At 38.0% G+C, this 18877-nt stretch overlaps 1 protein-coding gene across 1 annotated transcript in view; it reads right to left on the bottom strand.

Moving 5' to 3' along the window:
• Positions 1-1464: 1464 nt before the first annotated feature.
• The window catches only part of b4galt2 (UDP-Gal:betaGlcNAc beta 1,4- galactosyltransferase, polypeptide 2), a 145031-nt gene continuing 127618 nt past the window's right edge, over positions 1465-18877 (bottom strand). Inside the window, exons 6-7 of the mRNA XM_062428799.1 lie at positions 10742-10846; positions 1465-1615 (exon numbers count right to left, since the gene is read on the bottom strand). Of these exons, the coding sequence (XP_062284783.1) occupies positions 1465-1615; positions 10742-10846 (256 nt within the window). The remainder of the gene's footprint in view (positions 1616-10741; positions 10847-18877) is intronic.

Consider the following 18877-nt stretch of genomic DNA (forward strand, 5'->3'; position numbering starts at 1 on the left):
ATGAATAAAAAAGTGCATATTTCTACTTAAACAAACCCTTAACTTAAAGACCAATGAAGTACCTCAGCCCATTTGTATCTTTTGTATTTTGCAGAAACAACACAAATGTATCACTGAAGCACCAAAATTAACCTTCATCTTTCTTCAAATGAAAAGAAAAAAAAAAGTTTCAAGAAACCTAACCTCCAAAATGTACCACATGAGGCTAAAATCATAACTGAGCTGTCAGTATATATCTGGCCTGTTGTCAGTTCATCGATTTGATTTCAAATGCATTTCCAAGGTAGTTCCACCAAACTGCATCCAGAACAGGAGAAAACGTTTCCCTCACTCCAGTAAATCCATTTCTAAAATGTTTTAGTTTATATATATAAAAAACTGAGAACAAAAACAGAGTTCTCAGTTGTTTGTTGCTGTTGACGATGATCAAACACGTTTTATCAGCGGATCCCAGCGTTGGTTTTAGTCTTCTGCGGTAGATGCAGGCACAATACACATTCATTAATTGATACTGGAGGATTTGATTGAGTAATTAGATCCAAACAGGTGACTCCCTGACAAAAAACGTAAATATGTGAACTGTCCAATATCAGCATTTTTCAAGATATGATTCAGCAGATATCTCTGATATGCAAACTATCTGACACAATTCAATCCATCACTGCATGTCATCATATTATGTCAATTAGCCTCCAAAGGAAACCTTGTTCTACCGACCATTACTGTAAATACTGAAAGTTGGCGTCTTTGATGGCATTTGTAAGGTCCACCAGGTTAGTTTCCTGATATTTCTTTTCCCAGCCAGCAGGTACCACATCTTGTAGCTATCTGTTGCTCACATTGTCTAGGTATCCATGTAGTAAGCCCATTTTCTCATGGCTACAGTCATTGGTTTATATGACCTTGGATGCTTTCCAGAGTTTCAGAATAGGCCGTGAAAACTTTCAAAGTTTCAAATGATGGTACCGTCTCATATCGAATCTCTCAGCAACACTTCCTGTCAACCTTCCCAGTCAATATGCCACTAGACATTCTCCAGTTTGTTTGTTAATAAAAACTCCAAGTTTCAACTCCAAGTTTGACGCCAACCCTTGTTAGCGACTGATATTTGAACTTATTATATTTGGTCCCCACACTTGAATTCGGAAGTCACTGGTTGGTAAAGGTAGGAGGTGTGAAGCCTGCCACTGGCTGTTTGAAAAAGTCGTAGGTGGAAAGAGCCTGCGTCCTGGTCACAGATATGGCAAGCTGAAATCTCAAAGAAACAGAGAAATGGGTAAAGAAGAGGAGAGAGGGAGAGAGACTATCATGTGCTTGTGACTTTTCCCTCTCTCCTCCACTCCCACATCTGTTTAAATGTCTAGGATATGTCTTCTCTTTCATTCCTTTAAACTCTCCTAAAACTTAACTTTTCCCCCTGTCTCAACTGAAGTCAACGGTCATCCTCCTCCTCTCTCTCTCTGTTTAGCCCTTAATAGGCCGAGGTGGTGGTTTGCCGATCTCCACAGAGATATTTGTGTAGAGAGGGTACCTCTTGACCTGAACCACTCTGTAGGTCAAAGAACTGATGCCATCCTTTTTCATTGTGTTCTTCGTGTTCTGAATTTTATTGAATCTGGTGGGAGAGACAGAAAGAAATAGAGAGGGATGGGAGAGGGAGAAAGGGAAGCGAGGAGACAATTAGCTTCAACGTGGTGCAAGTAGAATAGAAACAAAAGTGCCATAGCTTCCAGGTAAATTAATTTCCTCTATATCAGTACATGTTTGTGCATCATTGTGTGTTTTTATTGGTAGGACACAGGAGGTTTGGGGAGTTGTGCGTGCCCATTAAACATCGGGAAATGCAGATAATTACAGGACCGTGGGCTAGGAAACAGACATCACTATTAACCATCTTTTCTAGGGGACTGTTTTACTTAACAGAAGAGAACCAAACTCACAGAATAATGTTAAAGAGCAAGAAGACCAAAAATAATCAAGTACGAAGGACAGACAGCTCGGCACACTAACGTCAAAGTAGTGAGTATTTAAACTGAAGCTAGGACACTGTGGCATGTAAACATCTCATCCAGGTTTCTGACTCTTCTCTACCAGCTGTGCAGGTGCATCATCCATTCAAATTTTCCAGCAGTCGCTAAAGCAAAACATATAATGATGAATAAAGTAATAATGATTAAAGTGAAAGTCTGACTCTGGTCACTCTATTACAGTTGATCAAACAGAGAAGTTTACAGTACATTGTATTTTTTTTTAAAAAAGCGATCAGTGTCCAGGCAGCCACAAACCAACTTTTGTTTATCCCCAACTATGTGTAGCTTTAAAACTTTTACGGTCAGTAAAGCAGAATAATTGAAATACATATAATTAATTTAATTATCTGATCAGATAAATCAGAAGCAAAACTAGTTTGGTTGCACAGTGACAACTAACACATAAGACACAAGTAGTAAAAGTCACAGCAGACAGCATTTGAAAGATAGACTGCTAAAATAATAATAACATTATCAAACAAACTGATGTAAACACATGCAATGCTTCAAGACAACATTAATGTTCTGGTCAGTAAATCAAAACTGTCTAAATAAGAAGTGAAATAACCCAGACATCAGGACAGCTGTTATAAAGTGCTGCACCTCCATGTGTGAGTCATCTCCAAAACTCAATTTGCAGAATAAATGCTAATAACAAAATCCACACACAACACACAGGATGTCCAGAGCACAATATGTAATAAATTAAGTTTACTGACAAAATACTTTTTATGCTTTCTCTTTCTTTGCATTTGTATATTCAATATCCTTAAAGCAGAAAGTTGAAACTCTTCTGTTGAACTGTTAAAAATGAAAAAGTCTGGTTTCCTTAACTATGCGAATCACAACCAACAGGTGGTGCTAGGGCATTACAATGTGACTCAGTGGACAGCATTATCCATCCTCTCCGCCTAGGTTTGCTGAATTATGCTGGAATATCCTTCCCCGATTGGCTGCGGTTCAGCAGTTACATCAGAATCTACTCTTACGTGAGAATCTGCTCTGATTTTAGGAATAAAGATGGGAAAATAATTCAGTGTGTCAGACCGCTTCACGGTGCTGCTGCTCAGTTTAGTTCAGCTTGTGATGCAACCTCTTGCATCAAAAACAGACTCACAACACAAATCCTCCGTCACCCTCGTACTGTAGCAGCATCAATTTGAGGCCGCAGTGTGTGATTGTTTAACAGCATGCGTACTGTACTGTGCAACACGCTTGTCTTGAAATATCTTTCTTCTGGCTGTGGAAAGAAAAAAAGCTGATGTGTGCAAGCATCCAGCTTTGTGCATTGACTTTTCAAAAGACAGCGGTGACTGATTACAACAAAAGATGTCTTCTTAATAATATGCTTGGACGTACAAGTGGAGTTGACACTCCAGTCTGACATAGACCACTGAGTCTACAGAGGCTTGTCAGAGCTGACTAGTGAAGATCTCTCTCCCTCTCTCAGCATTGCTCTCTTCTGTCTCCCTCAAATCAAATCAAAAAGAGCTTTATTGGCATGAATGGGCGCAGGAAAAATGTTGTCAAGCATCTTTCCCTTGAACAATATAATACAATAATATAAAAATAGAATTAAGTGTGGTTCTGGCTCCTACCAAGGATTTGCACTTATATATAAAAGTAGTAGTAGCAAAGAAAGTGCGAGAAAAAGGAGAGGCACAGAGAAAAATGGAGGAGCAGGCAGCTTAAACTGAAATGAGGGCTGGATGACAGGGAGGAAATATGGAGGATAGATAGGCAAAGAGATAAATATATATATCTGAGAAAGAGAGTGACAGATGGAGGGAACAAGATATAGTGATATTAAAAAAAAAAAATGAATGAAAACTGGGGGGGTTCAAAATCTTTGGATGAATCTATGAAAAGATTAAAAAGCAATAGACTAATCCCTGCATATGTATAGAGAATATCAGATGCATGTGCACTCAATCTGTATGCTGTGTTTCATTTCAAATCTACAGCACACTATGTTGTACTTTAGAAAACTGGAGGGCGAAACTGAGACAATCCTCCTTGCGTATTCATTACCCTGATTTCCAAACTGAGTCCTATAACTGGGCTAAGAAAAGCTCTTTTTTAATTTCACAGAGAGTCTCACAGGAAAACACTTCTGGTTTAGGAGCACAACAAAAGCTCGTCATGCTAAGCTACACAGCGTTATTTTGTTCGGGAATCATATATTTTGAGTTGGCCTACTTGACCCTTTTGTAGAAAAATGTCTTTAAGGCTTTGAAATTAGAAAGAAAGTCAACTTAAAATCAGACACACATACTGAACACAAACTCACTCTGTATCTGCTCTGTCCCACGATGATAACATATGAATGGAATATTGAACAATGTGTGTGAAAGTCATTCATTTGCAATGCACAAAGCGCTGTTTGCTAGACAGAATGTGTGTGTGTTAACTGATACCCAACTGGTGATTAATGTACCTCTTTCTTACTTCCGCTGGCCCAATATCTCATTGCAATGCCTAAGCAATATCTCCAAAGGGCTGAAAGAAGTGAGTGAATGTATATGTATTGTATGTGTGTGTGTGTGTGTGTGTGTGTGTGTGTGTGTGTGTGTGTGTGTGTGTGTGTGTGTGTGTGTGCATGCAGGGGAGATAGTAAACATTCATTGAACAGTCCAGACAGCGCTTCCCTTGGTAAATACTGGACATTACACAGGTACTCGAGATAAACTCTCCCAAAAGGCCCCAAACAGAAAGACAAGCGTGCACCTGAAGGAAAAGCACGGAGACAGAAGCTGAGTTTATCTGTGTAATTTAGTGACAAACCTCTGTGTGTGTAAAGCCAGGCAAATAAAGAAGGGGGTTTTAAGTTATTTAGTAAAGACAAATTGATTTAGTAGGTTGTTGCTAGAGGTTTGGACAGTTTTGTAAAGTATTTTCATATTTTTAGTACTTTTTGGAAATCCAAAGTTGTGAATTTGAATAAAAGAGTCGTCCTTTAGTAGATTTAAGCAGTCTGTTATCCCTCATAACAGCCAATCAACCTTCAGATGTCTTTCTGGCAATGTGTCTGTCGGTGCCCCACTCTACGGATCTTTCCTGTCGTGCAGGTTTATAGAGCAAAATATCTCAACATCTACCAGATAGTAGGGATGTTACAATCCAGCTTGTTCAGTCCTGATACTAAGATCTGGGCTTTGGACCGATAGTATCACTATTGGTGCATCTGTGACCGATGGATTGGCAAAAAATATAAAACAATTTAAAAAAAATGTTTTCCCAAACAATGAATCCTAATGACCTTGACCTTCATCTAGGGCCATTCTGAGTGAAATGTTTCGACAACTTTTGAACGGTTTGTCACATACTCTGGTGCAGTCATTCATGCCCCCCCCCAGGATAAAGACAATTGGTGATCCTCTGACATTTCACCTACAGCACCATCATCAGGTAAAAATTTGAATACTTTGGTTTATGACTATACCACATAACTAATTACATACCCATCAACCGCAGCTGTACTTTGTGTTTAGTGCTATTTAGCAGATGTTATCTAAACTAAGATGGTGATCAGGTCTCAGACTTTTGGACCTGACTGTACCTGCTATGAGTCACTGTAAGTATGTTGCATGCTGATGTTAGCATTAAGCTCAAAGCACTGCCTCAGTTCAGCCTCACAGAGATTGATCTGCCAATTAAGTAGTTGCTTCTCACAGTCAGATACCTCCCTCAGTTCTCACTGAAGTGGTGTTACCTTGGTAAACAAACTACTTTTTATCTTGTTACCTAATTTTTTCCCCTGACTTTATCAATCATAGAAAAGACCAGATGTCTTAGTAGACTGAGGGTTTAACACTCTCTAGCAGAGAAATCAAAAACGCTTCAAAAGTGTACTGAAAAAAAGTAAACCTCCTTTCAGGAGATGAAAAGTGATGAATTAAATGTGTCTGACTGAAGAAAGATAGAGAGAGTAAGAAAAAAAGACCTCTTCACTCCTCCCCCACTGCCTGAATACTGCCATGAGGTGGCCATTCCTCTTTTCACAACCTCCTGATTATCCTGAGCCTTATTTAAGCCCAAATCCCACTTCTTTTCAAAAGATCCTTTTAAGTCGAAATTTCCGGGACATTATAATGAGTGTCCAGAAGGGATGTAAAATTAAGTTTTATGCCGACTAATAGACCACTATTTTCTGCCCCTCAGTTATGAATAATGTATCGGCCCCAAATAAATAGCGTCCCTGTTGGTGTCACCTCTTATTGAGGAAGTCTGGTCCACCAAGCAGAGAGAGAGAGAGAGAAAGAGTGCAAAGCGATGAAAACAACAAGAATTGAGTATCAAGCAGACACACGCACACGCACCCACACACACACTTTCTTTCAGTCTAGTGGCTGATTTATTGATTTTGATTAAGGCAACTAGACTAGTCTGACCTAGCTGGCTCCCATCTCTATTGGTGTCATTTCAGCAGGCAATTACTGAAGGATTGTTGAATCTCTCTCTGACACAAACACTCTTTCACTCACTCACACACACACACACACACACACACACACACACACACACACACACACACACACACACACACACACACACACACACACACACACACACACACACACACACACACACACAAACGATGATGGATGACATATTATGCATGATCATTGAAGTTATTACTGCCATTTCACACTATAGTTTGTTCAATTTAAAGATGAACCAGCTTCAGATGGATGTTTGATATCTAACTTGTTTCAGGTAAAAAAAACTGTCTGTCATTTATTTTAAGTTCATGCCACAGGCCCCACTTGTGACTAATTTGCCTCATTTATCTATATCTATCTATTAACATGGAGAAGGGGACAATACATGCAACCCAATCCATAAAAGATCAATAAAAGTGTGACGCCAAGAGGAAAAGGTTTTCTCTCTTCAAGCTACACAAAATGTTTTGTTCCAACCATATTTAAAGATAATTAAGTCACTACAAGGCTTTTAGCACTGAATGCAGATCAAATCAATCCTCTGTAACACACAGCTGGTGCTTGTTGCAGGTCATTTCTTTTCACTTGATGTATCAGGTCACATTTGTGGCTAATTTGCCTTCTTCACAGACTTGTATTTCGGGGTTATCTTTAATTGTTAGAATAGGGAAGGGCACACTTAATTTGATTTTGAAGAAATAAGGTGTCACATCACATCAAAATGCTCTCAATAAAAGGTGTATACAAGGCCAGTGATGTGAGCAACATTTACACTTAACGCATCTATTAGCATCACTCAAGAAGTCAAGTTTGCCAAAGAAACAAAATATGGGGGAAGGTGTTAGCTACATCATATCATCTAACTACATGGGAAGGAGTCTTTGTCTGTGAGTTTGTATGTCCTTCACTTCTTTAAACAACTGTTTCCATCTACTTCACACTTGGCAGGTGTATTGCTGAGGATCCAAGGAAGTGCAGCGTTGAGTATTTTGCTCATTATGACCAATAAGTGATTGAGAATTATTACATTTTGCTACAGCTTTTCTATTTTAACTGGCACAGCTTTTTTAGGATTTATGGCCCTGGTTTAGTGGCTCAGAGAACTCACAGATGACTTGCATTGAGTTGATGCTGCAATAGCAGGTCACTGCACTAGTAACCTTTAAAACAATACAGTTTGCTCCTGAGTCTCAGTTGCAGTCATTCACATAGCATTTATAATTTTTCATATCAGTAATGAAAATCTTACATTCAAGCTCTTCAAGTCATGCATGCATAGCTGAACAATCCATCATAAGTGTCAACCTGGCCATTTATTACATTAACTTTGTACTTATAAGCAGTCAGAAGTGTTGTACAGAATGAATGTGCACAGACAAGTTAATGGATACAAAGATTAGGAGATATGCATGCACACGCACACACACACACACACACACACACACACACACACACACACACACACACACACACACACACACACACACACACACACACACAGACACACACACACACACACACACACACACACACACACACACACACACACACACACACACACACACACACAGTACATCAATCCATTAAGGATGTTCTGGTTGCTTTTGAAAACTGAAATGGAGGGACTTTCTACGAATAAGTACTAAAGGTGCTGTGATTTATGTTTTAATTGAAAAATTCAGCATCAGTTTTAACCAAATCTCCATCAATCTTTATTACACAAGAAAAAATTAAATACAAGTTTCAAGATCAGTTTTCTGGGACTAGTGTGCACTTTTCCCAACTTCAAAGACTGAACTTTCTATAATCTTTAAACAAAACAGTGTGTGTTATTTATTATATTTCATTTATCAGAGGCTTGGACAACATCGGGTCAGTAGCTATATGCAAAATTCAAATTAAACTCGCAATTTATTTGGCTGCATGAGCATTAACTGCAGTAAAAACAGTCACTACTCTTTCACACATGACTCTCGTTGCCAGCTTTTAATCCTCTTATAAACCAATTTAGGGGCTACAACTAAACTAGACCTCAAATTGTGAACCCTCATGCAGTCCTATCAAAATGCTGTGATGTAAGAATGTCACGTGAGATCAAACTAAAATAATATTGGAATAGGGAACAGTGTTCACTATATCTTCATTCTGCCCCAGCTACAGCAGCTATCAATTTTTGTACTGAGAGGCATCGTTGCCCGGCCCGTCCAGGCATGAAAACGGGGGCTCTTAAAGGAGAATAAACAGTGATAATCCACGTTTAAGCAGCTTACTGTGAGGTGCTATACTCCTGGTGATTAATGTGTCTAGAAGGCTCATCTCTGCATATTGGGTCTCATTCATCAAACCATAAAATAACACATTTATACGGAGATATATATATTTTTTTCTTTTACACATTTGTCTGAAAAGCAATTTAAATGTGTACAGCCAAAAGAGCAACATTTTAACTCCCCAGGCTGCATCTCTGAGAAGCAATTTTTAGTTTATTGAAAATCTTCTTCAAATCTTCTAATCTTTCAGTGACCACAAATGCCATGTCATGGTTTTCAGAGGACTGATTTATTTATATTGTTCTCAGTTATCTGATACTTCCTCATATGAGCCCTCACTTGCATCTGCAGCCCACATCTAATGCTGCAAACATATTGTACAACATTTCACTAACACTACACAGTGAACCAAGATTAAACATTCAGTAGTTTCTCTATTTATATAACTATCACATATTAGCAGAAACTGAATTTTAATACACATTGTGAGGACAAGAAAACTACTATGGCATCTTTCATATGCATGTGTGTTATTTATTTAACAAGTCTTCATGTACTCATGCATTTCAGTAGCTTCTTACATAAATCTTTCAACATCCTGCTAGGACCGAAATATTTGATCAGTTATAAGAAAAATGTTTCTCTGTCTCTGCTGGATAGTTCGCAGCTCCCAGAGCATTAAAAATACTGGATTTCATATCTCTCTTTCTCCCATTTACTTTGTTTTTCCTTTGAAATACCAGTAGCAGCAGCTGTAATAGATAATAGTAATTTTACTGATGTTAGACACAGATGCAAGGCTGTAGCTAGCACTGAGGACCAAGAGGTCATGCCCTGAGTATTGTGGGTGTATTTAACAACCTTGGAAGAGTTCTACAGTTAAAAACATACACATGATGGGAATTTTATAGGCGGATTTTAGTATGACTACTTTTAGGCAGGCAAAAAAAAAAGAATATATAAAGTATTCTGTACATATTCAACAGCAAAAAACTATATAATATATAATTTTGGACATTCGTGATGTGAGTTGGGGTGTGTTGGTGAAATTAAAACTCATGACCTGTATTTCTAAAATTCTGGCCACAGTCATACAAAGCTACACTGCATCTATCATTTTTATTATATGTACAGACTTGGCGTGCCTGGAGAGATACAAACAGAAACATACAAACATATATTAAATTCATAATATTGCTGGTAAATGAAAAGCTTAAATGTCTGCTTTGTGTGTGGAAAACTCATTTTTAGGCATCTAACAGTGAAACGGCATGAAGCAAATTAAGTAAAATAATGTAAAAAATGTTCTTTCATACCTCAGTACTAATTAAGGGACAAGCAAATAACCAGGTATTGCAAATCTGGCATTGATATGTGTAAGAGGATACTGAACAAGGTTAACAGCAGCAAGCCTAACTGGACTGCAACTATTTTTGGGTGGTGGCGCAAATCAACAGTAAAAAATGCACATGGCTTATGGATTTAGGGTGGCTATAACTGAAACCTAACACAGCACAAACACACAAACCTTCCACAGAGTGCATCTTATCTCTATATGTCAATACTATAGGAACTTCACAGGTTATGGTTAGACATCTGGGCATAAAAATATAGCCAGCTAGTGAAATAAGTCTATAATAATACACTTAAACACTGTGGGTGTTTTTCTGTTAGCCACAGTTTCCAAAGAGTAGCTGCACAGTAGCCAACTACAGGAGGTCAGAGTAACAGTAGGTAGCTCCCACTTGTGAATGTGATAAAAAGGGCAAAACTTATCATTTAACCATGTCTGGTTAAAGTTTAAAATATCTTAAGCATGTGATCTAAGCGAAACTGGACAGAATGAAAGTAGATAATGTGGATGGCAAAGAATAGATGAATCATAATTAAAAGTATTACTTCTCACTGCTGGCTTTCTATTGCCTTTATTGTTCATGTTTCAGTTTTCAATCAGAGTGAATGTAAAGCTGGAGAACAAGTTTGGACAATGATGCAGTACCTCTGAGGGTTGGGCTCGTTGTGTTTGTCTCTCTCGTGCTTAATCATTCTGTAGCGACCGATGCGAACGTCTGGCCTGGACACCTTCATCCCATTCAGAGTGATCCTGCAACACATACACATACAATATCTATTAGCCAGTGAAGGACAAACAAACACAAAGACAGAGATAAAAAAGAGACAAAGAGAAGAGGCAGACTAAAGGAGGAAAAGCTAAAACCTGAGAAGGAAGGAGTACATGGAGGAAAGGTAGGGTTGCAATATCATATAATCTGTCATTATTGTTTTAGTTAATTGTCAAATTAATGTTAAAAAAAAGAAGAATATCCCTTACAGTTTCTCAAAGCCTAAATTGCAAGGTGACAACTTCAAAGTACTTCAAGATCCATTTATATTTCATTAAAAATGACATTAGCAAACTCTCATATTTGAGAAGTTGGATTGTTGTTGAACAAAGTTTTTATTTTTTTAATTTACTGATCTAAAGTGACATAAAATATTATATTAAGGTATAATATCCCCTACACTCAGTCTCCAAACAAGTGAATTTCGACCACTTCGGGGTAGCAGAAGAAGCTGTTAAAAATACTGACACATCATTACCTTATAAGTTAGTATGCCGACCTTGTTAGCAAACAGTTGGCTATAAACATCTAGCAAATAAGGAGCAACTAAAGCAATCATTTGAAGTTGTGCTTGTGTCCAACTGATGACTGTTGGTCCAATTTTTACCCTAATTTTTTGCTACGATTTTGGTCTCCAGCTCAAATGGAGGTAGAAGTATCTGGCTTTTTAGTAACATAACACTCCATTAGCTTGTCATTAACATTGTCATGCCATTTGGTGCAGGACAGATGGGGCACAGTGGGTTTTTATAATTTTTTCGCTCAAAACAGCTGCTTACTGTGGTCAAAAACAACACTATGAAAGTAGTGAGAGTGGATCAAAAAAGTAATGTTGCATAAAAACAAAAATTATATTAAAACATAGGGAAAATGTAGAATCAGATGATAATTTTTGTAAATTTTACCCTCCCTCTTGTACAATATACAGTTGTTGAACCAGGAGGAGTTCATTAGAAATGATTACAGCGACTAATTACGCTTCCAATGTACATTTGGCAAGTGAGTATTACATCAAGATTAATTTGAAAAACTGTAAATCTATCCTTAAGATGCAAAGGTAGAAGAATCGGTAGGTGGTATACATAAGTAGAGTCAGTAAAACTTTAAAAATATTCCTATTAACACCAATAAATACTAGTTAAACTCTTACAACTGACTTGGTGTTTAAGCACACACTGAATTCTCCTAAACACAGCACAGCGCATGAGAGTGATACACAAAAACGAATAAACAAACTTCTCAGACTTTCCTAACATCGTGAGAAACAAACTGTTCAACTTTGGGGGCTGTAAATTTTACATATGCTACCTAGCTGGGGAAAAAAGACAAAGACTTACAGCATGTCTTAGTCTTAAGCGAAGCATGAGATCAGAACAGACACAGTGGTACCGTTGTATTACCACAAAGATGCAGATTTATATCTAATACAAGAACAAATGGAGTGTAGGCAACACAAACAACAGATCTGTTCCACATAAAGCCTAGTTTAAACCCAGACGTTGACATAATCATTGGTATTCATACCTGCAATGATATATAGGATTGTCTATGAGTCTGTGTGTGTGTGTGTGTGTACTGGATGAGCATTTTTTTATTGGTTGCAACGCTCTGATTCCTGCAGTCTCTGTCTTAAAAAGCATCCATGCCTGATATTGCTCCTCAACAACACTACACTCCCACTGCCTCCTCTTGTCTCCTACCTCCTCCCCTTTTTCTCCTTTCTCTTCCTTTATTACCTATTTCTTCACCTCTTCTTTCTCTGTGTTGGTTTTTCTTCTCTGTTACCCCCAGTAGGGTTTTTGAAAGCAGATAGCAGGTTTACACAGTATATTGAAGGTTTATGTTCGTTTTGCTGTTTGTGTTCCTGTAAAATGTCAAGCATATTTTTGGCATGCTGGAAAAACCTCTGCAACTGTATTTAAAACCCACAGTAAGTTACTTAGGGTTGATGTAGGGTGAATTAATGTATATCAAAAGAAAATTACTAAAAATTAAATTGAACTTTGTTCAATTAATATAAATATGGGTGAAAACAGTGTGTGGTGCTATGGCTAAGGAGTACACTATATTGTCTCTCATGAGTACTGTTCAACTGTGTCAAATGTTGAAATATGGATGAGATGAGAAGATCAATATCAATCTCATGTTTTTACCAGAAGTCGGCGTTAGGACATACATTAGCTCTGTGTGATTGTGGGCAGTGCATTGATGCAGAAGGGGTGCCAACAAAGAGAGCTCCAGCAAACAGTTGAACCTGGTTCGACTTTTACAACAACATGATGTCATCTACTAAGACTGCTTTGTCCAATCACATATATGCAAGCACACATTCCTGATGTGTTACTTTCACATGAACACTTTTTACATTGCAATCCTCCCAAGGAGAGATAAATAGTCACTGCCACAATAACTTTCCAGAGTTGTTAAATTCTTTCCGTGAGTATTATATGCAGGGAAATGTCCTGGCGCCTGATAAGGCTTTGAAAGCTTTAAACTATAGCTCCAACTGCATTTCCTTGATCATATTTCATTGTCTCACTGCTAACTTAAACACACAAGGTAATTGCCTCCCGGCTCCAGCTCCAAACTTTAAGCAAAGACATGACAGTGGTATCAATATCCTCGTCTTACTCTCAGTAACAACACACAAATATATTGTCCTAAAATGTCAAACTATTCTTTACTTAACAAGACGTAGGCTTGTTTTTTTTTTTTTTTTTTTTAACTTTGAACGAGTTATCTTCTTCCTCTACACTATCCTGAACTGTCCTTACTCCTCTATCACTTTTCAAATGACTTCCTCCCCTATCAGCCATGTTTTAGGTGGCTGTGGCTCAGGAGGTACCTTGGATAAAAAGCTGTATCGCTCCTGATGAGCAGGTTGGCACCTTGCACGGCAGCCTCTGCCATCAGTGTATATGAATGTGTGTGTGAATGGGTGAATGTTGGCATGTAATGTAAAGCGCTTTGAGTGGTGCTATATAAATGCAGTCCATTTACCATTTAGCTTCTTCATGCTTTTTCCCCTCATCTCCTTTATTGTTTTCACCTCTCCACCTTCTTCCATCACATTTCTCTTCATGGCTTTTCACTTTTCCTCCTCTCTGCCATCTGCTCTCCTCTCTCTTCCCATACTCCCTTCACTTTCCATTTTTCTCCTCTCATCTCATCTCCTTCACAGACCAGTGAAATGTAAATAACCCTGAATGCAGGCGTGTGCCATCAAAAGCACGTCAACCCGTAAGAGGCAAAACCCAAACTCCATCAAAACAACCCTCCCATAAATAAATTCATTTGAAAACTAAATAACAGATCTTGGCCTCTTGGTTCTTTCTCTCTTTCTCAAGTCTCAGTGACTTTGCTGACTTGGCACACATGCACCAATGATTTCCTTTGTCAGTGTGTATGTGTGTGTGCACATGTGAGCATGTATTTGCATAATTTAGAGCTTTATTATGGTGCAAATAATGCAAGTGTGAAAGAGTGAGCAAGACAGCTTCCCCTTCTTTTCCTCAGCTTTTCAGTGAGCTTAGTTATACATTATGCACAGTTCTGCATCTTTAAAATAATTTTCTTTGTGCCTGCTGCCCTGCAGAACATGTAAGGCCCGACTATAATGATATCAGCTAGAACTGTGAATCTATCTTTAAACTGAGTCTGTATGAATCTGTATCTGCAATTTAGTCAAGATATTCTAGAGCAGATCAATGATTTATTTTCTTTGTGAAGAATCACTTGTAGTTTACTGTGTCTTGACTATTGAGGAATAGTTTTGATGACCATCAACATTCCATCATCATTGAACAGCAGTGACAAAAAGAAAAACTAACAAAATGTAAGAGTCTACAGTGATGGTAATGGTAACTTAATTTGCAGCTAACATGCATAATACAAATAGTTAAAAGTTACCATGGCTTCACAAATTGCAGTTGACAGTGTCCTGTGCATTTTTCATTTTGACAATAGGAGCATTTAAAAACTGTGTGAAAAAGGAAAAGAAATCCTAAAGAAAGGTTCCAAACATTGACATAACAGATTACAATAACAGAATAAAATGCACTGACAGGACAAAACTTTTTACCAGTTTTCAAATAAATCACATTGTATATGAATGTGAAGTGTTCAGAAGGTGAGGAAACTGAGTCAAAGTCTACAGACAAGATAATTCATGTTGTTTGACAGCTTTAAAAAAAAGTGTTGAAAGTGTGAATGCACAAAAACATCAAAGTGTGTGAAATGTTTTCTCCTTGTCCCAAGTTAAACCATTTTGCCTAACCTATAATCCACTAACAGTTATATTGATACATTATTTTATTTGTGCTATTTATGTTTGTGAAATTATACTATTGTGAACACATAATGAGCAGTCAAGAAGAAAGTCAGAGATGCAATGAATGAACAGTTTTCATTAGAGGGAACAAGCCACTATGTTTCAACACCATCTATTGTTTATTGTATCCATAGCTACAATGGGGACATTTTGCTATTGGTTTTATTCGAGCAGTAACTGTAGTGGCATTGCAAATTGTATGAGAATGACATAGGCTGCTATGAAATGATAAGAAGCAGTTTCAATTCAGTTTTTAGTTTGAAGGATCTGAAAGCTTTTGAGGTTAACTAAAATCTACTAAGCATCCTAAGTGTTCTCCATTGGTTGTAAATAAATAATCCCCAGAGAAAACAGGAAAAAAAGTTGATCAGAGTGTATTCACTTGTGTAAAATATTATCACTGCTTTTCTTTTTTGTTACCATATTGTATCTCTGCCAGTTAACATCTTTCTGCATGCTTTCAGAACCCACTTTGAAAGTCTTGTACATCGCTCTCTGAGGGTGGGCTGTCTTTCCATCCACTCAACCGTCAATATGAAACTTTGCACAATGATTAAACGCCAGTCTGAGACTCTTTACCGCAAAAGGAACATGCACTGTGTGTGTGTGTGATGAATGAAAGTCAGGGTTGTTATGTCTAATAGGGTTTGTGTGAGTGTTTCAGAGGGACACAGTGTGAAACAAGAAAGTCTAAAAGAAAACATCCTCTGCGGCTACGAACTTGTGCGTTTTTGTGTATGCATATGTGTGTTATAATGAGCTGCGTAGTAACTCATCAACTGGCTTCTCCTCAGTCTTGCACAGAATTGCATTCTTGGCCAAAAATAAAATACATCAGGACAGTCATTATTTTTCACCACTGTGACAGGCAGTAGGCAGTAACATAGCATGACAGCGTAGTGAGTATTATGTATTATGCAAGCGGGAGGACACACTAGGGATACGATGGAGCTGCTGCTCTACAGAGGATGGAAAGCTTCAGCGTGGTCGTCCCTTGTGTGATGTATGTAATCCGGAGCCGACACATTCGACAGCCACCTCCACCATAAAACAGCAGGTGGGTGGCTGCTATAACATTCCCCTCTGTGGGGGACCTTCAAGCATTTTATGGCCATTTTTTTTGAGAGTAAAAAGAAGACGAATGGGAGCAACAATGGAGACAGATGTAGACCACTGTGTTTCAGAGACTAAGTCAGTATTGCAAGATTACAGCAACAGCCTATTCCCATTGTCATCCCTGGTGTTTACAAAGTCCACCAACCATTATTAATAAAGGCATTCATTGTCTGACAGTCAAAGTGCTAGAGAACTGAATCATATGAACAAGCATGTGACAAAATAATTACAGTAATGAAGTAAAAAGTATCATAGACAAGATGGAGAAGGACAGCCATAATTTTGTGCCTTTGGGGACGATTCTGAGGTAAATGGTGAAGAAAAGTGTATCTGTTGATCATATAAAGTAAGAAGTAATGGCCACAAAATGGAGAGAAATGAGAAGACAAATTGAAAAGGTGGATTAAAATAATACATGAACTAAAAGACACCTTCCTGTCCCAGCATGTTCAAAAACATCCCTCACAGCCAGAGGTTGTTATTGATGCAGAACCCAGCAGCGTGTTTTGGAAAAATTCACAAATTAGTCTTAAGTAATCCAAGAAAATCAGTTGATCTACATAAATTTGACGCAAGATGGTGCAATGCCGTTGTGGTATTATTTTAATTTCTTAGTTTTATTGGTTCCTCATGATGTTGGAGGAGTTTCAAGATGTCATTAGATGTCATCTCTACAAACATCCCATCTCAAATAAACAGGATTTTTCAAAGAACACAATTATCTGTTTATAAAATTCACAGCAAATTATCAGAAAGAAAGGTTTCCAACAGAGTCAGTCAAGAGTCAGTCAGAGTCACTCCAAACCATCACGGTTCAATCACTGAAATGCAGGCTTAGAAGTTAGCTGCTTACTATAGTTATTAATATTTTAGTATTTCCAGAAAATTGATACAGAAGCCCTGGCTGAAGCTAAGGGATAGAGATTGAGCGTTAATGAAAGTCTATTATTTGGAGTGAAACCAACATCTTAAACATTTTATGCTTCAATATTGTATGCTTCATTTTTGATCATTTATCTTTTTTTCTGTTCTTTTTTGTGTGTACTGTAGTGTACTGTATACTTTTTCATCCCAGTTCTATCTATATTTTATAAGTTACACTCTGTCCATCAGGCAATAAAGTTGTATTCTATAATTTTCTCCTCTGATATAACATACCAAATATAGCAATACACCACAGACCAACCAATGAACAGATGAACCTGTTATTACTGCTTTGCTGCTACTGTAATATCAGGTCTGTCAAAACACACTGCTGCTTCCTTTAATGGCAGAAAGTACTTTTCCTTTATTCACAATCTCACGAAAAAACAGCCTGTCCTCACAAGAATAAACAAAAGTATATGTCAAAATTTCAGCCCGTTATGTTTATGCCACCTATTGGCCGAGGTAATTATGATCTGAGAAAGTGACGAGGTTCAGATGACGTCCATATATGGTGACAAACTTTCATATTAGGAGGAGGTGGTTTGGGTGGGTGGCTAGATAGACTTTACTGTTCCGACTGCGAGTCAGGACAGTTTTTTATAAATAACGTAACTTCGGTTGTTGTGGTGTATACCGTTACCATGACGACAAGGATTGCGCAACTTATTGAAGTAACTTTAACCCACACCGAGTGATCTATTTAACCCAAGCCATGATCTTTCCCTAACCCTGTGTTGTTTTTGCCTAAACCTAACCAGACCTTAACCACCTTGTCACACCATAATTATTGTTTACAATTACTGCCAATAGAGGTGGTATATTAGAAAACTCCCATGAGTCATTCTGGAGTGCAAGTACAATCAATCTATGAGGTTGTTTCATTATGAGGATGTGTGTAGGTGTTGTGTAGAAGGTGTTGTTTAGTAGGCTATAGAGCAAAGTATAGTAATTTACCGTGAAATGTGTTTACATGACAATTTTCAGCTTTCAAAGGTGCCTTTATACTCTGACCAAACTGGTTCAAAATGCCATTTTTATTCTGATTAGACTGTTAGTCTGCTTATTAGAGGAACAAAAAGCTCCACATACTTTAAATGCAGCTACAGCTGACCCCTGGAGTGAATCCATTATAGTACAGTGTACTTCACTAACGTGGCACCTTGCCCATTTGAAAAGACCCTAACTCTTTGAAGTAGAGTGGACTGCAGCACTTCCAGCACTTTGCTTTTCTTAGAAAAATATCACCCTGCTTATATGATCTACCCTGAAAAAAGTTTGATTTGCAGCCTGAGGCAGAATCGTACTGTGTGTGTGTAAAAAAGGCTGTGATCCCATGTAACGTTCGCTTGAGTCTCTGTTTTCCGACGCTGCTCTGTGTACATGAATGCATCACTCACTCTGCGTGCCTGTACCTGTAGAGCGCGTAGGACAGAGAGACGACGACAGGACATCACTGTTTCTAACCATAGCAACGTCAAACGGACTTTTTTGTTGTGTGCGTCCATGAATACGTAAGCTACAAGGTTCTTTAAGCTTGTTATGTTGTGTGATAGCTTATTTGTCGCCATGAGTGCAATAAAAGGATTAGTTAATTGGTGTTTCTTCCATCCAAAATATTTCACCATTAACAGCTAGCTGC

Source organism: Scomber scombrus, chromosome 11 (assembly GCF_963691925.1).
Source record: "Scomber scombrus chromosome 11, fScoSco1.1, whole genome shotgun sequence".
Taxonomy (NCBI): domain Eukaryota; kingdom Metazoa; phylum Chordata; class Actinopteri; order Scombriformes; family Scombridae; genus Scomber; species Scomber scombrus.